Source organism: Dreissena polymorpha, chromosome 5, assembly GCF_020536995.1.
Source record: "Dreissena polymorpha isolate Duluth1 chromosome 5, UMN_Dpol_1.0, whole genome shotgun sequence".
NCBI lineage: Eukaryota > Metazoa > Mollusca > Bivalvia > Myida > Dreissenidae > Dreissena > Dreissena polymorpha.
The window spans coordinates 49946193-49969167 of NC_068359.1; the positions used below are offsets into that span (position 1 = coordinate 49946193).

Genomic DNA, 22975 nt, shown 5'->3' on the forward strand with positions numbered 1-22975 from the left:
CATTTTAAAACATTTAATATGTATATAACAAAGGCATAAACATGTAATACAAATGTATGCTTTCACAAATGTTTACACTAACACAGTTACTGACCTGAGAAGCACATTTGCTATGAATCACATGACGAAGTCCATTACAGTCAAAGGATTGTTTCATGGTATGAAGTCTTACAAAACATACTGATTAATCTCAATTATAATTTTGATGAAACAAGATATAAAAATATCACATATCACATAAAACACAAAATAATAACTAATAATTATTATTATTATATTCCTATTTGTATTGTTTTTCAAATATTTTTTTTATATACACGCAATTCCAATGATGTACACCAATTAAAAAAAAGTGCGGTAAAACTACATTTGTTGTTAGTCTATGAACTTGTATAACTATAGTTCAATATCTTAAACAGCCCAAACCTCAAATATGCATGCATGGAATATTTGCACACAGATATGCATGCATGGAATATTTGCAAACAGATTGTAATTGTACGTTCCAACAAGGTTTACCGGAGGCAATTGCAAATACCGGAAGTTGTTGGGCTCCATCTTGGATGCCCTTACCTCAAGTATTTAAAATTACATCTGAGGACCTTATAAATCATAATTAAGAGTACAGTTGTGTGTGTTTAACCACTCAAAATGTGCAGCTCCGTGAGATACACATGCATGCCAAATATCAAGTTGCTATCTTCAATATTCAACAAGTTATGACAAAACTTTAACGAAGGTTAAAGTTTTAGGATGGAAAAATACAATGATATTTGACCTTTGACCTTGAAGGATAACCTTGACCTTAACTTTTCACCACTCAAAATGTGCAGCTCCATGAGAAACACTTGCATGCCAAATATCAAGTTGCTATCTTCAATATTAAACAAGATGCGTTTGTGAAACACAATGTCCCCCTATATGATGTTTGATCTTGTAGGATGACCTTGACATTGTGTAGGATGACCTTGACCTTTCACCACTCAAAATGTGCAGCTCCATGAGATACAAATGCATGCCAAATATCAAGTTGCTATCTTCAATATTGCAAAAGTATTCATAAAATAAGCGATTTGGGCCACATATATTTGATCTCTGACCTTGAAGGATGACCTTGACCTTGACCTTTCACCACTCAAAATGTGCAGCTCCATGACATGCACATGCATGCCAAATATCAAGTTGCTATCTTCAATATTGCAAAAGTATTTATAAAATAAGCGATTAGGGCCACATTTATTTGATCTCTGACCTTGAAGGATGACCTTGACCTTGACCTTTCACCACTCAAAATGTGCAGCTCCATGAGATACACATGCATGCCAAATATCAAGTTGCTATCATTAATATTGCAAAAGTATTCATAAAATGAGCGATTTTGGCCACATATATTTGAGCTCTGACCTTGAAGGATGACCTTGACCTTTCACCACTCAAAATGTGCAGCTTCATGAGATACACATGCATGCCAAATATGAAGTTGCTATCTTCAATATAGCAAAAGTTATTGCAAAATGTTAAAGTTGGCGCAAACAGACAGACAGACCAACAGACAGACAGGGCAAAAACAATATGTCCCCCACTACTATAGTGGGGGACATAAAAAGTTATCAAACTTTAACCAAGGTTAAAATTTGGGACACACACATACAATGACAGACAAACAGGCCAAAAACAATATAACCCCGATGTTTCGATCCGGGGGCATAAAAATCCATTAATAAGTGGCTACACATTGTTTCTCCATTTTGACAACGTTTTATTGAAAATTCTCAGGTGTAATTCATAGCCTTACAATATTGAATCTTCTGACAGTCTTTAGTTACCAAATTTTGCAAATTGTTAAAATCATTTTAAAAAATTACACAAAGGTACCTTACTAGACACAAATAAGTATTCAAATGTTTGAGATGTTAGAGATGTTATTCTTCTTGTCCAATTGCCTCTGGCATTGTCAGTTGTAAACTAGTAACTAAATCTTTAAATCTTTAAAAATTAAGCTTTGGAAATAAAGTGATCTGAAACTAACTGATTGCTATTCAAATTAACAAGAGCACCGCCTTGCCGGTGCAGACTGCTCATCTATTTTTCTTTTTAAAGGTGTAGGGACCTATCTCAATTTCAATCACAAAGGATGGAGGGGTGGAGTGGAGAGGGGTGTATAGTGTGGGGGTCTGGTCATTTATTACATTATCTTCCAAAAATGCAAAAAAAATATTTATTTTTTTTGGGGGGGGGGGGGATTCTTGGGTGGGATGGTTGGACAGTGTTTCAAAAATAAAATAACAAAAATAAATATTTGTGTTTTTTAACCATGTTTGAAAAAAAACAAGAGATGTGTTTGTCAGAAACACAATGCCCCCTATTGCGCCGCTTTTAAATTATTAAAAAAGTTTTTACCTTTGACCTTGAAGGATGACCTTGACCTTGAACTTCCACCACTCAAAATGTGCAGCTTTATGAGAAGGCCGCTTTGAAAAATTATTTTTTTTACCTTTGACCTTGAAGGATGACCTTGACCTTCAAGGATGACCTTGAACTTCCACCATTCAAAATGTGCAGCTTCATGATAACGCCGCTTTGAAATTATTATTTTTTTTACCTTGAAGGATGACCTTGACCTTGAAGAATGACCTTGACCTTGAACTTCCACCACTCAAAATGTGCAGCTTCATGAGAACGCGGCTTTGAATATTTATTTTTTTTGTACCTTGAAGGATGACCTTGTCCTTGAACTTCCACCACTCAAAATGTGCAGCTTCATGATAACCCGCTTTGATTTTTTAAATATTTTGTTTGACCTTTGACCTTGAAGGATGACCTTGACCTTCAAGGATGACCTTGACCTTGAACCTACACCACTCAAAATGTGCAGCTTCATGATAACACCGCTTTGATTATTTTTTTTGACCTTTGACCTTGAAGGATGACCTTGACCTTGAAGAATGACCTTGACCTTGAACTTCCACCACTCAAAATGTGCAGCTTCATGATAATGCCGCTTTGAAATTTTTTATTTGTTTTTTGACCTTTGACCTTAAACGATGACCTTGACCTTGAAGGATGACCTTGAACTTCCACCACTTAAAATGTGCAGCTTTATGAGAACGCCGCTTTGATCATTATTTTTTTACCTTGAAGGATGACCTTGACCTTGAACTTCCACCACTCAAAATGTGCAGCTTCATGAAATACACATGCATGCTAAATATCAAGTTGCTGTCTTCAATATTAAAAAAGTTATGGCCAATGTTAAAGTTTTCAGACGGACAGACACCATAAATTTGACATTTGACCTTGAAGGATGACCTTTGCCTTCACCTTTCACCACTCAAAATGTTAAGCTCCATGAGATACACATGCATACCAAATATCAAGTTGCTATCTTCAATATTGAACAAGTTATGGCCAATGTTAAAAGTTTTGGGACGGACAGACACCATAAATTTGACATTTGACCTTGAAGGATGACCTTGACCTTGCCCTTTCACCACTCAAAATGTGCAGCTCCATGAGTACACATGCATGCCAAATATCAAGTTGCTATCTTAAAAAGTGAAAAAGTTATGGCCAATGTTAAAGTTTTTTTCGGACTGACAGACAGACTTACTGACATACTGACGGACAGTTCAACTGCTATATGCCACCCTACCGGGGTCATAAAATTTTATTTTTTTTTGGGGTGGGGGGGTATAGTGTGAGGGGGTGGTGGTAATTTATTACATGATCAATAATTAAAAAAGTATCAATCGAATCTAATCATAAATAAAGAAGTTATGGGAATTTTAGCAAAATTTAATAACTTGACGTTGAGAGTCAAGGTCATTCAAAGGTCGAGGTAACATTCAACTTGCCAGGTACAGTACCCTCATGTAAGCATGAAAGTATTTAAAGTTTAAAAGCAATAGCCTTGATACTTTAGAAGTAAATTGAATCTAAACACAAAATGTCACCATATATTCAAAGTTACTAAGTCAAAAAAGGGCCATAATTTGGTAAAAATGACAACCAGAGTTATGCAACTTGTCCTTTACTGTCCCCTTATGATAGTTTGCAAGTGTTTCAAGTATGAAAGCAATATCTATGATACTTTAGGGGTAAAGTGGACCACAACACAAAACTTAACCAAATGTTCAAGTATAAAGGGCCCATAATTCCGTCAAAATGCTATTCAGAGTTACATAACTTTGCCTGCACAGTACCCTTACGATAGTTAGTAAGTGTTGCAAGTATGAAAGCAATGGCTTTGATACTTTAGGAAAAAGGTGGACCTAAACACAAAACTTAACCAAATTTTCAATTTTCTAAGTATAAAAAGGGCACATAATTCTGTCAAAATGCCAGTCAGAGTTAGATAACTTTGCCAGCAAAGTCCCCTTACGATAGTTAGTAAGTGTTGCAAGTTTGAAAGCAATGGCTTTGATACTTCAGGAAAAAAGTGGACCTAAACACAAAACTTAATCAAATTTTCAATTTTCTAAGTATAAAAAGGGCAAATAATTCCGTCAAAATGCCAGTCAGAGTTACATAACTTTACCTGCACAGTCCCCTTATGATAATTAGTAAGTGTTGCAAGTATGAAAGCAATGGCTTTGATACTTTAGGAAAAAAGTGGACCTAAACACAAAAGTTAACCAAATTTTCAATTTTCTAAGTATAAAAAGGGCAAATAATTCTGTCAAAATGCCAGTCAGAGTTACATAACTTTGCCTGCACAGTCCCCTTATGATAGTTAGTAAGTGTTGCAAGTATGAAAGCAATAGCTTTGATACCTTAGGAATAAAATGGACCTAAACACAAAACTTAACCAAAATCTTCAATTTTCTAAGTACAAAAAGGGCACATAATTCTTTCAAACTGCAAGCAAGAATTATCTAACTTTGCCTGCCCAGTCCCCTCATGATAGTAAGTAAGTGTACCAAGTTTGAATGCAATAGCATTGATACTTTATGAGAAAAGTTTACCTAAACGCAAAACTTAACCGGACGCAGACGCCAAGGTGATGACAATAGCTCATAATTTTTTTTCAAAAAATAGATGAGCTAAAAAAGTATACCTTAATTGTGAAATTTGGGTCTCCTCTCAGGTTTTTTTTGTTTTACATTAATGACATGTACTTTGGCTACCGAAGGCATGTCCAAGCAAGTTAAGAATGTTAAGAGAAAATTCCATGATAACAAGATGCCAACAGCAATACGATATGTCAAGAGCATACATTTTATCTAAGTTGACAGTCCTGTGCTTTCAATCAAAAACTAATTATGGCTTTTCCCACATACGCAAACATCTAAACAAAACATTAACCACTTAAAGGATTTATATAATTCACTGTGCATACAATTCACACATGTACTAAGAATGTATATGAAACTGAACTGAGTACACAGCATATCTGAATCAACAAACTGTTGATGTCAGGAGGTCATTTGAATTTGTCACGTTAATCACAAATCAATGTAAAATAATGGCACTTATTAATAAAGTCTAACAATCATAATATGCTCATATATATATTATACCATGTCTTAAGTTACATTAACAGACATGTAACAAGAGCACCGCATAACGGGTGCCACACTCGGCTGCGGGTGCAGTTTTTAATAAATGAAAGCTTGTCAGAATTTTTTTTTTTTTTTTTTTAGATGTCACAGTGACCTTGACCTTTGACCTAGTGACCCAAAAATGGGTGTCGCATGTAGAACTCATCAAGGTGCAGCTACATGTGAAATTTCAAAGTTGTAGGTTGAAGCACTTTGATTTAAGAGCCAATGTTCAAAACCTTAACAAAATGTAAAGGTTTTAGCACGACACGGACGGCGGATGGCGGACGACGAGCTGGCTATGACAATACCTCGAGTTTTCTCTGAAAACAGCCGAGCTAATAAAACCAGACAATTTTAAAAAGAATAACTTTGAGCAGAGGTGAAAATTGGACAAAACACTTTTATTGAATTTTTTGTATAAAGAAGTATCTTAAAAACCAAAATAGTCTATGCAGAAAGTGTTGTCCCTGATTAACTTGTTCAGACTGCACAGGCTAATTTAGGACAAGACTTTGAGAACATGCATTAAGCCCAGTTTTCCTAGGACAAGGCTCATATCTAAACATCTGAGACCAAAACTATGACTAAAGGCACTCTTTAAAGATATAAAATAAACATATCTCAGAGACTGTACATTGACAAGCAAAGGCATGCAAACAACTAAAGGCACTACATAAATAAGGCTATAAAAATGAGCCCCTTTCAGAAAAAACTGTGCTGAATGCAAAAGCATCAAGTGTTGTCCCAGATTAACTTGTGTAGTGTGCAGTGTGCACAAGCTTATCCAAGACAACACTTTCCCCTTTCACTGGGAATTTTTGTTTTAAAGAGACTTCCTTTAAACTAAAAATTCTATAAAAGCAGTATATATCTCCCTGATTAGCCTGTGCAAACTGCACTGGCTTATATGGGACAACACTTTATTGACATGCGTTAAGCCCAGTTTTCTCAGACCGCCCCTCAAATGTTTTCTATTACTTTCTACCCAGTATGGCCGCAATACGTCGCCGATTTTCTGCCAATGACCCGCCAGCACGCTTAGTTGAAGCACCCACTGTCCTAACCCCATTGTTCTCTTTCTCACCCATAAACACCATATTGTTATTGTTGGTAATAGTGTACTCCCGCTTGATTCCGGAGTTGTATGTCCGGGGCTTGGACGTGATTGGTCTGTTTGAAAGTGCCGGTTGTGGCTCTGAGAGGCTCCTGCGTGTTGATTGGCTGCCTGGGTTTGGAGGCTCTTCGTCCATTGGCAATGACAGATTGGTTGGCTGCCTGTGAGTGCCGTGGTAACCACCTTGTGTTCAAACATTAAAAAAAAACACATTGTAATTAATTATTACATTAAGTGAATCAGCTTATTTAAATAATAAATAAAATGTTCATTTTTCTTGGCAGATCATGTTGAAGTGAATAACAATCAGTTCAGTTATTGAACTACTTTTTAGTTGCTTTCACATTAAAGGGGCCTTTTCACAGATTTTGGCATTTTTTAACTTATTCATTAAATGCTTTATATCGATAAATGTAAACATTGGATCGTAAAAGCTCCAGTAAAAAATCAAGAATAAAATTTAAAAAAGGAAAAGAACATTGCCCGGACCAGGTTTCGAACCAGTGACCCCTGGAGTCCTGCCAGAGTCCTGAAGTAAAAACGCTTTAGCCTACTGAGCTATTCCGCCGATTACACATACGTGTAGTATTTTATACCTTATATAAGCAATCTTCGTAGTTTCACAAAATTTAACGACAAAAACAGAACTCTCCAAATTATTCAATCGTTTCGCGTTGCAACGCTTTATAATTTTTAGGTTTTAAAATCGTCAAAACATGCATATAATTGCTATATTAGACCATGGTTAATGTTCAGCATTACTGTTTCCTCACAAATATCATAACTAAAACGAAAATTTGCGAATCTGAAACAACTTTTTTCAATTTTGTCAATTTACCAAAGCGTGAAAAGATCCCTTTAAATAGGCGGGCACAGTACAAAGAAGTTCATACATATGTTTTGTTAAAAAAATTAACACCACAGTTTGTGTTGGAAAAACACATTTTGCTATCAATTGTACCTCACTTATTAACAAAATGTCCATTAAAATAAACTTGTTTTATTGCTACATGTAAAATAATAGAATATTTGGAAAACTAAAATAACTAATTACCTTTTGTATTGCTTTTGCATACAAACAAAATCATGAATATTTTAACAATGATGCATGTACAGGTGGATCTATAAAAAAAAAGATACATTTTTCTACAGAAAGAACATCTAAGATATACTTAGATTAGATAATTATTCATTTAGAAGTGGCATCTGGCATCTATTTTACTGAAAAATGTGGTCTACCTAACCCAAAAAAAGAAAGAAAATAATCATTTAAATCAAAAGCATTTTCATTCATAAAGCTACCAAAATCTTTGACATTTTTCTTAATACAAAAAAATAAAACCAATCAAACTTCTCAATAACAAAAAAAGCTCAACATATGAATTTTTAAGAAACAGCTATATCAAAGCCATGCTAAAAAGTATGCTGCAGACAAAAAATGGTTTAAAGTCCCAGTCTTCCATTTTAAAGCTTAATTTCCATAATGATTTATATGCATCTTTAAATAAAGGCGAAAAAGTTTCCTGTTGACACATTTAAGGAATAAGCATTAATGTGCTACTTGGTGATTGGTTTTAGTATAATATACACAACAAACATGGCTAAATATTGAAATATAAAATGCTTTTAAAGGGAACAGTTGTTGAAAACTTCATTCCGGTTATTATTTGAAAGGCATTGGTTAGCTCAAAGGTTAGTTGAATTATTCCTTATATGTAAACAAACTTAAATGAAACACAAAATATTATTAAATATCGCTGTAATCACTTAATTTGATTTTGAACAGAATTTAGATTTTAGATGAATGAAAAAGGATTTAAAAAAGATAAATCTAATCACAGCTTACAGAAACAAAAGCTGGTCTCTGTAGTGACAAATACCTCCCCCCCCCCCCCCCCCAGTAACAAGTAATAGAAATTCTAAATGGACAAAGGTTCATAGTTCCACCAATCTTTGACATAGGAAAATAAAGAGTTAACATGTACAACTTGAGATAACAGAAGTAACAAGAAACTGTCGGACTCGGGTGATGCTCCCCAAAGTTGATTTTTGTCACAATATTGCACTATATATTCAGATAAAAGGAAACGTCTTGAGGGGCATAACTTTGGACAAAATAATACGATGGATGGTTTAGCAACTTAAAAATTTCAAAGGGCAATAACTCTCTAAACAAGAAACCGTCGGAGACAGGTGATGCTCCCCAAGGTTTTTTTTGTCACAATATTGCACTATATATTCAGATAAAAGGAAACGTCTTGAGGGCACAGTAGTTGGGGGGACAAGAATTTTTTAAGCTTCCCATAAGTTTCATTGAATTCTGGTCATTAGTAGCTGAGAAAAAGCCTGGACAAGAATTGCACTATATGTACAGTTAATGGAAAATTTCAAAAGGCCATAACTCTGTGAAAAATCATCAGACCAGAACCGGCTGATAGTATGCACATCTCCTCTTGGTAGTGAAGCTTCAAATAAAGTTTAATTGAATTCCGGTCATTAATTGCTGAGAAATAGCCCGGACAAAAATTGTGCACGGACGGACGGACACATGGACAGACAAAGCGGCGACTATATGCTCCCCTAAAAAATTTAGGGGGAGCATAATAAAGCATGCAAGTTTCTATGTTGTATGTCTTAAAGGATAGGAGTGCTTTGTCCGACAAGTTTGTGACAGAAGGACAGACAGATACCCATAGTGAATCCCGTAAACCCTCCTTTACCTCTTGGGGTATAATACAATAGCTGCAACATAGCACTGTGTTATATGACATTACCCTATAAACAGTGTTACTCTTTTATAGCTATAGATGATGAAGCCTTAGAAATAGGTACATCATGTTCATACCGAGTTCACGCAAAAGAATATATTTAATTCACACAAGCACTTTCCAACATTAACATAATTAATCCTTTGCCACTAAGATACATATTTTTACACTTATGTAGTCCCTTGGAAAGATTTTAATTTAATCAAAGACCTTTCTTACTAGATTCAAGTTGTAAATGCTTCATTTCCAACCATAAGATACTGATGAGCAGCAAACAGCATAAAACCTGAACAGACAGAGAGTTTCTCGCAGGCTGTCCTCGTTTTATGCTGTTTGCACATAGCCCTGTTCACTTTGCCTCTGACTGGGAAAGGATTAAATGTACTGTTTTTATTGACATGGGGTGTGAGTAGCAACATGTGAACATAATTAGCATAATTTAAAAGGCTAATATTTGTTATGTTATACAGCAATTGACCATACCTCACACTTCTAACACATTGTGATGTTGTGGTTTGATATCATATGTTACAGAGGCGTAGCCATGGTCAAGAACTCAAACATCTTCATTCTTGCATAGGAATAAACTGATGACAAATGGCAAGGTGTGCCTCATGTACTTACTTTCACAACAGGTAATATAGTGACACTATGTCTGAGGTATAAACATATAGTGACACTATGTCTGAGGTATAAACATTTCAACTATGTTAACCTGAATTTCCAAAGAACAATAAGGGGCATATATCTGCTAAATGAGTGTCAGAAACATGGGCCTTGGTCTATGACTTCGAACAATGACCCTAAACAGATGCGTACAATTTCTATTGAATATCTCTAGTAGAAACAGTAATATGGAGAAATTGCATGCTTATCCTAAACAGAGCATTATGTGGGCACCAACACCAACACTGACTTGTGTGTGAGTCGTCTAGCTGACGCTACTCAGTCAATAGTGACGATAAAACTTGATAATCTACCGTACACTAAAACAAATCCCTTTTTATGGATGAAGTTGTTTGTTTGGTCATTGAACAAATTATTTGTATCAATTTGGGCAGAAAAAAGGTTTTACAGTGACACAGAGCAAAATTACTTTATTTGTAGCAGCGCATTAACATTCTTTTATCATTTGTATTTCCTATTAAGCAATGTGAAAGAATAAAAGAAACTGGAACAAACAACTGCAAACAGGGTTTTGGGGTTTGTTAGCCGCAACCTATTTGTAAGTTGATCTTTCCTTCCCCAAAGGCTTACACGCTGTTTTGAACACGGCTTTTCTAGCTGCATGGAAACAATAAATATTGTTTTTTATTTGTACTGCATTAAAGAGTTCGCCAAAATGCATTTGCGCTAAAAATTGAGGAATTTCTTCCTTCTTAGGTAAGCTTCATACTGGTCTGGAATGCAACTCCTTACTTCCAGTAAAATATTGAGACATTATATTTGTAAAATTCTTTATGGGTTTCCATTTAATGCAGCAATTAAATAATAAATTAATATTATGACTAAATTTTCCATATTTTGTAATTAAAAACATCTCAACAATTAGTTTTTAAACGTGACGCAAATATTGTCATACATTTTGAGAGATTAGCAGGTCACAGTGGCATAGTGAATATTGTATCTGCCTAGCAACCAAAAGGTCATGGGTTCAATCTCCATTTTGAAAGTGTTAACTAGATCTTCTCTAGAGACACCTCATATTGGTTCTACCCAGAAAACAGTCTCAATAGTGTTTCAATAAGTCTTAGAACTTTTGTGCAATCAAGCTAAAATAATTAGCTTTTATACAAGAGATTAGTGTGAAAATACTGTTTCTGATACAGAAATATTCAGCAGAAACAACAGTTGCGTAACAAACCTTTGATACTGAATAAAATGTCCTAACAAGACACATCTTTGATTATGCATTATTTTCTTAAACTTGACCTTGCAGACAAGCCCAGATATTTACCCGGAAAATCACTTTGGTAAGTGCGACCCAAAGTTCACAAGTTTTGTAATTTCAAATGTCATAAAAAAAATTATCCAGGAATCCAATGAAAATCTACCTTAATTCAAGATAGTAGACTTTTTTGAATGAATTGATGCACTAGATTTTGAAATTATCATTTACAAAGTCCTTTCTTTGTCTGACTTTGTAGAGCTTGTAGTGACCAAGATACCTGCCTCCCTCCACTCAACACTAACACCAAATTTTATATTTCATAACATGTGGAAATAGACCAAAAATTAACCAATGAGCTGTGGCCAGTTTTGACTACATGGGCATGGTTTTATAACAAAATTTAGAGGATAACTATAAAATGATATATACCAAATGTGTTCACAGCCATTCAAGATATATTTTAATATGCAAGTCTGTAGTCTAATCATGTGACCCAAAGGCAAGACAGCACTAAGATGTATCATTCCAAGTATTAAACCTCTGTGCCATGTGGTTCAAGAGGAAATGATATTTTTATATGATTGTTCACTATAATTTTTTATAAATCCAGTGATACCCAGAGTGTGGGAAATTTTAACCACAGGGGCTTTATTTATAGAAAACTTTGTAGAGGATAACTATTTAATATTACATTATTATTGAGTGTCCAACTTTAATAATTCTCAGTACTGAGGTATTTCATCAGAACTGTGCATCTCTTCTATGTTAACCCATTTATGCTTAGCATCTAGAAAAAAAGGCCTTAGCAAACAGCCTAGACCCAGATCATCTGGGTCTGCACTGTTTGCTTAAAGGAATTTCTGTAAGAAATATTCTAAATATAGAAATAAATATACTAGACATCCCGAATTTTGGAAATAAATTGATCCAATTTAGAAGGATGGGAGAATTCGCTAGGCATAAATGAGTTAAGGATAGTTTACAAAAAATTTCAGCTACATACCTGCACTGTCAGACTGGCTTGTAGCTGTTGGTTAGAGGAAAAAACAAGCACACAACATTAGTCACACTTTGTGAATGAACAAACAACAGATATGACAAAATGTTTTATTTAAATTTCCGTGAAAGTGGGGTACTTTGTTGAAGCTAAATTGTTTACTGTTTGGAATGAGAAGATTTCCTGCCCGTAAGAAAAATATATTAAAGACAACGGAAACAAAACAATATTTGTTGTGTCTCAGATCATCAAGTACACATGGATTGAAACTTTTACTGTACAAGCACAAAGAAACCCAATTATTTAATGTGGTCCTTTATTTACTTAGATCGGAATGTGTATGAGTAAAAGCTAGTTACTGTGTTCAACCAATATATTTTCTGATTTTCAATATATTTATTTCATTTAATAAACAGTAAAATTATTTTACATAATGTCAAAATTAATTAAAAAACTTGGAACAGACACAACTTTCTAAGTGTTAGAAAATATAGCTCCAAATTTATAAATACCATCGACAAATAGCTGGAGCCAAAAAAGTTCACTTCTAATGTTGTGTTTGCTGTGCTAACATGATTATTTTTTTACCACAAAATAATCAAATGATAATGAAATTGAAAAGCTTTGAACAATGTAAAGACAACACAACAATCCAGAAGTACAGTCTCAAACAAAAAGGTTACTAAGCATTCAAACAGAAAATCTGTAGTGACGGTGGAATACACCTACATGTACATTAATTGGGTCCATTACATTTCAAGAGATTGATATGCAATAATCACATTTCCTATCAGATTATTTCCTACCTTCTGCTCAAAGTTTGGATTGGTATAGAATCTATATAAAAAAAAATCTTAACAAAAACCCTGCAACAAATCAACTATTAAAAACATTTAATCCTAATGCTGTGAAATAGAGGTTTATTTCAGGTTCGTAAAGCGCTGTCCCAATACTTTCCTCTTTTATTTTGTTTAAAGGAAGACTCTTCTTGAAAAAAATCCAGCTAAGGCCAAAAGTATGTCCCTGATTAGCCAGTGCGGAATTTACAAGCTAATCTGCGACGACACTTCACGCACATGCATTAAAACCCATTTTTAGAGAGCGACCCTCATTTCTACTTCAACCCTTCTCAATCAACATCTCAGATTCTGGTTGTCATGACGTCGTACCTATGGGTCGCTTTAGCAACAGGGTTGCTATGACAACATACCTATGGGTCGCTATTACAAAGTACCTATGGGTTGCTGTGACAACATACCTATGGGTCGCTTTAGCAACAGGGTTGCTATGACAACATACCTATGGGTCGCTATTACAAAGTACCTATGTGTTGCTATGACAACCTACCTATGGGTCTCTTCAGCAACAGCAGCTCCTCCTTGGCAGCACTGAGAGCCTCTGTAAGCTCAAACCTCTCCTCACACTCCTTCTGAACTGTCTCTTGGAGATGTTTGATCTGAAAGAAACAAAACAATGAGTGATATCCTACCGCTAAATGATTTTGTAAAAGGGACTTTAACATGTTAAAAATGCTTTACTCACCTACTGTAGGTGGTGTGCTTTACATGCTTACTTCATGTATATAGTAGATTACTTTTTTAGCCTTTCATATTATGTTAAAGTAAAAATGTTGTAATCTAAAACACATGGCCAAACTACATGCACTTGTCTGCTGACATAACATCACTGGATTGCAGAATTAATTTAGTTGAAGGACGTGATTGTTAGGGAATTTTCAACGCAGGGGCATTAATATATGATAGAAATAAAAATGGTGAGATTTCCTCTTAGATTTCTTTATTCCACATAATTAAAAAGACGTTTTAAATTACATGTTTTTGTTAACAATTTAGTAAATTATTTACCGATTGAGAACAGTGTTATTGACTTGATAGAGTGTTGAATCTAATAAATGTAGTTCATTGTTTCTATAGTGTTTTACATATATTGACATAGAATTAAAAGCATAATTACTTTGATGAGTATGTTGTTCCTTTGTTAGTTGTTCAAAGAATGTCTTTCCACAAAGAATTGCCAGCTTACATATAAAAAAAATTAATGGAAGAGGAATATGGCGATGAACAAATGTATCATGTATACCCCATGCAGATTTCCAACTCTTCATGGAAGAAAACAAAACTGGACGGAAATAAACATGTTGATTTTAGTGCATTCCAAAAACTTGGTGAGTAGAGCATTATCTAGATGAGGTTCAACTTATTATGCCAGATAGTAAAATATGAGTCAGAAGAAGAGTTGTTTATAGACTTAAATTAACAATATTTGCGGTAATAAATGCTAAATCATGCTTGTCGTAGGGGTACACATTTTGTAAGTTGAAAAATGGCAGCCATCCTTGTTTTTGGTATTTCGCTTCGGTGAAACAAGTATTGAAGTTTGAACAAAACCATCTGTGTTCTACCTGAGTGTGTAATATTTTAAATGCTGATTAAATATGAATCGAGGCATATAGCGATATATTATTGTATAACTCAGCCTTTTCATTAAATTTTTGATGTCTATTTTTTGTGGCCTAACCAGAAAAAATCAGAAATAATTGGATATTACTACGCAAGGTTCTATTCAGTTAATTTAATTGGGTTTGGATATTGAAAAAACACTAATATTTTGATTTACACAGATCTTTTTTATTTATATTTAAGGATGAATAGAATACTATATTTGTGTCATTGTGTGCTTGAATTTATCCACATTTATTTGAACGTAAGTGCCGATGCTGATGATGGTGGACAGATGTATTCATAAACGTCTATGCTGCTACTGCTGCTGCTAATGCAGATGATGATAATAAAAATAGTAAGACAAAATATTATAGCAATAGCATTTTAATTTTCATGCATGATCTATGATATCTGATGACATCAACAACATTGATGATGATGATGATGATTTTGATAGTCAAACACCCTATGCATTATGTAATGCTTAGAGTGGTTTCTGACAACAATGTGACTGTCACCTGTTCCTGGAAGTCGTCCCCTGCCTTGGTCTGTTTGTCCAGTACCTCCCTGGTCTCCTCCAACTCCTGATGTGTCTCCCTCAGTTGAGCCTTCAACTTCACCACCAGCTCTTCATTGCCAACATCCAGACGACCTAGCAGGGAAACACAACACAAATATTATATGAGAGTAGTCTCTCTCTGCGGAGCTTTTAGTTGCACCACATGCTCTTTGTGCTATCATCAAGCCTGCATAATGGTGATAAAAAAATGGTATACATATGTATTTTAAATATATCATCCATTAGCTGTTGTTTTTTGTTTACCAAACAAATTTCAACAATTTTGAAAAAAGTGTCACCCAAGCATCATTCCAGTGAAGTTTAGTGAATATCTGCAAGTGGTTTACCCAAGGCTGTATATTACAATTTGTCGAATGACACCAAATAAACAAAATGCAATCACAATAACTCAGGTGAAATAAACACAATATGATACTTTAAAAATTGCATAATGAGTTGGAGTAAAGTGTCGTACAGATTAGCCCGTGCAGTCTGCACAGGCTAATCAGGGGTGACACTTTCCGCTTTTATGGTATTTTTCGTTCAAATGAAGGCTATATTAAACAAAAATTCCATCAATTTACAGCTTAAAAGTGTCGAGCCGGATTAGGCTGTGCAGAATACACAGGCTAATCTGGGACGACACTTTTCTCACATGCATTAAGCCCAGTTTTCCCAGAAAACAGCCCAATTTTTCCTACACAGCCTTGCTTTTATGTCCTTTATGACCAACGATGCGAAAAAAAAAGCTTATGTCAAATAATCACAGCGTAATACAGTCTCAATCGTCCTACCCAGCCTGGCCTCAAGATCCTTTATAATGGCCTTGAGACTGGCGATCTCACGCCGAAGCTCGTCTTCCATCTCCTTGGACTTGCGCCGGGTCTCCGCCAGCAGGTCCGTCAGGTCCTGGATCTCGCACTTGTAACGAGCCTCTATCGACTGCAGCTGGGCCCGGAGCTGGCAAATGATGGGTAATATAGTTGATGCAAACTGACATTAACATCGTTTGACAATATGAGGCTGGATTTGTTTTCCTTTGTAGACATTTAGATGTCATAATTGCGTTTATTCTATGTACCCATAGGTTGGACAGGATTATTCACCAAGCATGATAGCGCAGTTAGTTAAAGTCATGTCCACTTGTCATTTCTTTGCATGGCAAATTAGTCATAAGCATCAAAGCAAACTGGGGTTTCAATTCATGCATTGCTGTTTGCTAATTTTTTCTTTCAAATTGTTCATAATGCATCATATTATATTTTATTCACTTAATGAATATATTTAGCTAAAAGAAGTTATTAACAAAATTAAGCCTCATTCTGGGATAACTGGGCTTAATGCATGAGCGTTAAGTGAAGTCCCACATTAGCCTGTGCAGTCCGCACATGCTAATCAGGGACCACACTTGTTGCTGTAAGTGTATTATTAATTTAAAGGCTGTCTTATCTAAACAAAAATCTAGTTTAGGCAGAAAGGGTCATCCCTAATTAGCCTGCGCCAACAGGCTAATCTGCATCAACGCTTTACACACATGCATTATGCCCAGTTTTCCCAGAGAAAGAATCAAATAATAATGTCTAGGCCACTGACCTTCTCTTCTGTTTCCTGGCTGCCAGCCTGGTACTTCTTCATGAGCTCTCTGTACTTCCCTTTCTCTATCTCTAACTCCTGCAAGGAAATCAGGTACATACTCTGAACTTACAAGTAGCCCAATATGGCCCCAAATCTTTGTCCTAGGCCTTATAGTTGTGCTGTATATGTGGATTAACCCTTTCCCACTTAGATAGGTATTTTCACGCATTTGTAGTCCCTTAGAATAATTAATTTAATTAAAGGCCTTTCTTACTAGATTCAAGTTTTTAAGGCTTCATCTCAAACCCTTAGATACTGATGAGCACCGCATACAGCATAAAACCTGAACAGACTGTGAGTTTCTCGCAGGCTGCTCTGGTTTTATGCTGTTTGCATATAGCAATTTTCACTTTGCCTCCGAGTGTGAAAGGGTTGAGGACAGACTGTTTTTTAGGTAAGTTAGCATTAACCTCCAGGGTGTGGCAAGGTTTGAACCCAGATGCATGATACAAACAAACCTTTCTTACAAGAAAACTTCTTGAGGAGGGCTTGCTAGATCATTACAAACACAACACAGAGAAATGATTCTGCAGAGACAACAAGGGAAATAAATTTTACTCAACAGGCCTCTGAAATGGCAAGAAGAAGAATACTGTCATATATTTTCTCCTTGTAGAACCATGATGACACTGGGTCAATAAGTCTCTAAATATGTTGAGGTCATCAAAATAAAATACAAGAATTTATGGTAACAGAGTTTTAACAGTTGATTTTTATTAATGTTATTGGGTCATATTTCCAAATGACAAAGAGTATCTTTTATTTACGATTAAGTCTAGTCCAATGTTCCCAAGATATGGTTTACCTTTCAGATGTTTGGAAATGAGAGGTGTTCGATGTAGAAATAATGACTTTAGAAGAAGCAATACCTATTTTTTACCTATTTGTTTGGGATTTTACATTGTTTTTATAAATTATTCCATTAATATAATTTAAACAATATAAACAAGGGACAAAATTGTCACAAAACCAGGTTTTCATTGTGAAAAAAAAATCTGATAAAGGGAGAAAACTCAAACTGAACTTTTGAAATGAACAAACAAAATTAACCCCCTTTGTAAGTTTGTTTTAAAAAAATTTTATTTTTAGTCGTGGCGACCTTGACATTGGAGATATTGACGTGATTCTTTTGGCGACACACCGTCCCATGATGGTGAACAAATGTGCCAAATGATTTTAAAATCTCACAATGAATGACATAGTTATGGCCAGGACAAGCTCATTTATGGCCATTTTTGACCTTTGAACTCAAAGTGTGACCTTGACCTTGGAGATATCGACGTAATTATTTCGCGGGACACACCGTCTAATGATGGTGAACAAATGTGCCAAATGATTTTTAAATCTGACAATGAACGACATAGTTTTGGCCCGGACAAGCTTGTTCCACCCGCCCGCCAGCCAGCCAGCCAGCCAGCAAGCCCGCCCGCATTCGCCAATCTAATAACCAGTTTTTTCGTTCGGAAAACCTGGTTAATAAATGAAACTCCAGCAGCTGGAGCAGTATTGCATTCTTATCATACACAATTTGTTGGTCCTTTATTTAAGGCAAGTGACCAATTGCTAAAACAGCACAATATGAAACAACATACATGGAAGAATAAAACTGGGATCATCGCCTTGGACAGTCAATACAAAGAATTGGGGGTTTAAACTGGTTTTAGAGCACTTAACCTCACACTTGGCCCAGCAATATTCATATTACATATAAGTGTAAACAAGACTATTGCCAAGCAATATATGTCCCCTCTGGCTCCACCATTGTCAGAATTTATATATATATTTTTATATTTGTTGCCATAGCAACCAGAATGTTTGACGTAGGAACAAAATGAAATGATGTGCATAATGTCCGTATTGCCATCTATCCATGATGTTTCAAGTTTCATAAAAAATATGAAGAACTTTTAAAGTTATCACAGGATCGAGAAAAGTGTGACAGACTGACGGACTGACAGACATACTGACAGACACACAGAGCGCCAACCATAAGTCCCCTCCGGTCAAACCGGTAGGGGACAATAAAATTTAACCTCATAGCATTGCATCTCAAATAATAAACAATAATAAAAGGGAATTAAACACACATTAAATTTAATTAAAATTTAATTACTCAATGGTAGGAAAGAGACCATAACAACAGAGTTACAACTTTTTGAGGAACGATGAAATGAAATTACAAATGAAATTGTTTAATTTAATTTAAACAAAAATATGTTAACTCCTTTACACTGTATTAATACTTAAGTTCCAAATTTCATAGGTACAGTTCAATCTTCCAAAAATGAGAAAAAACTCTCTACAACACTATAATCAGGATTTATGCTCAAAATTATCTATGCAATACCATGACAAAGCTGTCTTTGAGGCGAGTTTCAAGGGCCTGTAGTTCTCGAGCATGTCTCTCTTTCTCTTGCTGTATGGCATTCTCCAGCTAGAATGATAACAGAACAATCATGCTAAACCCATTTATGCCTAGTGGACTCTCCCATCCTTCTTAATTGGATCAATTTATTTCCAAAATTAGGGATGTCTAGTATATTTATTTCTATATTTAGAATATTTATTACAGAAATTTCTTTAAGCAAATAGCGCAGACCCAGATGAGACGCCACATCATGCAGCATCTCATCTGGGTCTACACTGTTTGCCAAGGCCTTTTTTCTAGAAGCTAGGCACAAATGGGTTAAGACAAGTTAGCCATTGCAATTGAATATCTATTTTAGAAACAGGATACACAAAAAACCTTATCCTTAATTTCATAAGTACAAAAATGGGGATAATTCTTCTTAATTGCACATCACAATTATGGGCCTTGGCTGCCAGATTGAAAAGAAATTCATTCTTTTTAAACATCACATGAGCTGACACTACTGCCATTATAACATAACAGTAATAATATTCAAGCTTTACATAGCAGTCCATTTTGCACAAGTTATTTTGCAGTAAAATAGTTTGCTCGTAACTACTTAGACAACACTATATTACTTGGTTTTACAGAGCTGTAACCCATGCAAATGTACAACAGTGATTCTGTGTTTTTACTGCATTGAACTAGGAAAGCCCAAAAGTGACTGTATTAAAAATAGAAAACTAAAATGATTTCCATTTCAGCTGGGCACAGCCTTATCATTACCTTCAAGTGTCAGTTATTGACCTTTGCCAGCTAGTTTTTTATGCTTCCCCTCAGTTGCCAAATAAGGTTCAAATGCCATGTGTTACTTCTATTGTTTTTCAAAAAATAACAAAGATTAGAACAGGCCTGAGTCTCCACACATCTGAATCGAGTTTGAGGAAAACAGTGCTTGATGCATGTGCGTAAAGTGTCATCCCAGATTATCCTGTGCAGTCTACAATCAAGGAAGACACTTTCCTCCGAGACTGGCTTTTTGTTCTGAAGGGACATCCTGTAAATGAAAAAATCCATATATGCAGAAAGTCTTGTCCGTGATTATCTGGGACGCCAATTTACACACATGCATTAAGCCCAATATTCCCAGAACGCGTGGTCTCAACTATTGCGCAATTCCCCTGACTTGTGTACCTTCTCCTGCCAGTTATCTGCCTCGGCCAGTTTGTTCTTGAAGCTCTCTCTGAGCTGTTCGATGCGGTTCTGATGAGACGTGATCATGGCCTCCCTGTGTAGGGCAACAACAACATGCAGTGAAGATAGTGCGACCAATTCAAGGATTCCATTCAAAGGGAAAGTTTTGTCCCTGACTAGCCTGTACAGATTGCACAGGCTAATCTTGGACAACACTTTAGGCACATGCATAAAGCCCAGTTTTCTAAGAACTCCCTGACATGGACCATTGAGTGTGGCAACAACAACAACACATGCTATACACATGCAGTCACATGGTGTAAAGTTTTGGGACTAATTCAATGATTTTTATTTACTTCCCTCCATTTGTTTGTTTTTTTTTTTTTTGGGGGGGTGGTGTTTTCAATATTTAATTGACATATATCATCTTCTAGTTATAACAGGCTCATGATTGTTGACGTTATGTCTCTTATGTTCAACATCATACCAACTTTAACTTACTCATCTTTTATAAATGATTATTCATATGCTAGTCATTACCAATTCATGTTTTCATTACGGTTTACAGTTCAATCATGAATATGCTTGTGTGTAGGCTTGTTTTCTGGATCAGATCTTTTTACGTAGACCATGTACGCTTAGATGTAACAGCGCACTTAGAAAAAAAACACATGCATTCCTAATTCTTCGTTTATTTCCCCTTTTGTTGTTTTCACCACTTTCTACTGCCAAAATGGCTTAATATTTTACTGTGCAACTTTTTTACATTTGACTTTCTCTTTGTCCCTTTACTTCCTACAGCTGACCCTTTTTGTAGTGCTGATTTAGATATTCCACATTGGGTACCGGGACCTTTTCTAGATTGCTCAGCAAGAAGCGATTAAATGGTTTCAGCAATAATAATACTTCAAGAAAGGCTGATTTTATAAAAAATGTCATCTTTTACTCAAATCAATTAACAATTGAGTCAATGGCATGTTATCAACCTGTGTGACATCAATTATTGCCTGCCTTTAATCAATAGGTCCTAATTTACAGTTTTAGGCGACCCGAAGCGAGTTCAAACCGACCAAACAAAAGAACGTGCGAAAACGGCGGCCGGGACTGTGAAAACAGTTCGAGCCATCCGATAATTCGAGCCAAGCCAGTTCCAGCAATCCGACATAAATTTATATGAATATATAGAAATAAAAAATCGGTGCTTCAAAGAGAGTTCAAGCCAACCAGAAATTTGAGCAAACCAAGTTCGAGCCATCAAGTTTCGACTGTAGTTCAGACAGAGCTCAAATCAAATAATTGTCAACCAATGCAAGCTGAATAAGTCTTACAAAAATTCATGAGCAAAAAATCCCACACATAAAATCCACAGTCAATGCTACATGGTGATCAGAAATAGAGAATGATATTTACCACCACAAAAAACATTGGCTGGCAATATATCCATCACGAAACTATTAATCAAAGCAAACCTAGATTTACCTGTTAAGTCCTTACCTCTCTTGTTTTAGGTTGTCAATTTCTTCCTTAGCCTTGAAAAATGATTCTTTCAGCTCATTGGTCTCCTCTGGAAGTAAATGTATCAGAAAAAAAAAATATATATGAGTCAGGCTCTGGGAAAAGGGGGTTTAATGCACGTGCGTAAAGTGTCTTCCGAGAGCCGCCTGTGCAGTCTGTACAGGGACGACACTTTCTGCCTAAACTGCATTTTTGCTAAGACGAGACTTTCTGTAAACAAGACTATTGCCAAGCAATAAGAGTCCCCTAGCTACCCTAATTCTTGTCATAGGAACAAAATGAAATGACGTGCATAATCTCCATATTGCCATCTGTCCATGTTTCAAGTGTCATGAAAAAATATGAAGAACTTTTGAAGTTTTTGCAGGATCCACCATTTTCAGTAATATGCCTAGTCTATTTGTTGCTATAGCAACTAAAATTCTTGACGTAGTAACAAAATGAAATGATGCGCATAATCTCCATATTACCATCTGTCCACGTGTCATAAAAAAATATGAAGAACTTTTGAAGTTATCGCAGGATTCACCATTTTCAGCAATATTTCTAGTCTATGTGTCGCAATAGCAACCAGAAAATTTGACAAAGGAACAAAATGAAATGATGTGCATAATCTCCATATTGCCATCTGTCCATATTTCAAGTTTCATGAAAAATATTCAGAATTTTTAAAGTTATCGCAGGATCCACAATAGTGTGACAGACTCACAGACTCACGGACACACAGAGTGCAAACCATAAGTCCCCTCCAGTTTCATTGGTAGGGGACTAATAAAAAATACCATAAAAGGGGAAATTGTTGACCCTGATTAGCCAGTGCGGAATTCAGAGGCTAATCTCAAAGGACACTTAGCGCACATGCTTTAAACCCCCTGTTCACAGAGCACGGACCATATATGAGTCGGGCTTTGGAAAAACTGGGCTTAATGTCAGCAGAAACAAATCTG

General features: G+C 35.6%; 1 protein-coding gene across 2 annotated transcripts in view; it reads right to left on the bottom strand.

Moving 5' to 3' along the window:
* LOC127832519 (uncharacterized) overlaps positions 1-22975 on the bottom strand; it is a 47074-nt gene continuing 24099 nt past the window's right edge. For both annotated transcript variants that reach the window (XM_052358021.1, XM_052358020.1), the window contains 9 exons: positions 22008-22077; positions 20514-20607; positions 19317-19403; positions 16928-17005; positions 16129-16294; positions 15294-15427; positions 13661-13769; positions 12320-12343; positions 1-6840 (listed from right to left, as the gene is read on the bottom strand). In XM_052358021.1, coding sequence (XP_052213981.1) covers positions 6518-6840; positions 12320-12343; positions 13661-13769; positions 15294-15427; positions 16129-16294; positions 16928-17005; positions 19317-19403; positions 20514-20607; positions 22008-22077 — 1085 coding nt within the window. In that variant the 3' untranslated portion in view covers positions 1-6517. The remainder of the gene's footprint in view (positions 6841-12319; positions 12344-13660; positions 13770-15293; positions 15428-16128; positions 16295-16927; positions 17006-19316; positions 19404-20513; positions 20608-22007; positions 22078-22975) is intronic.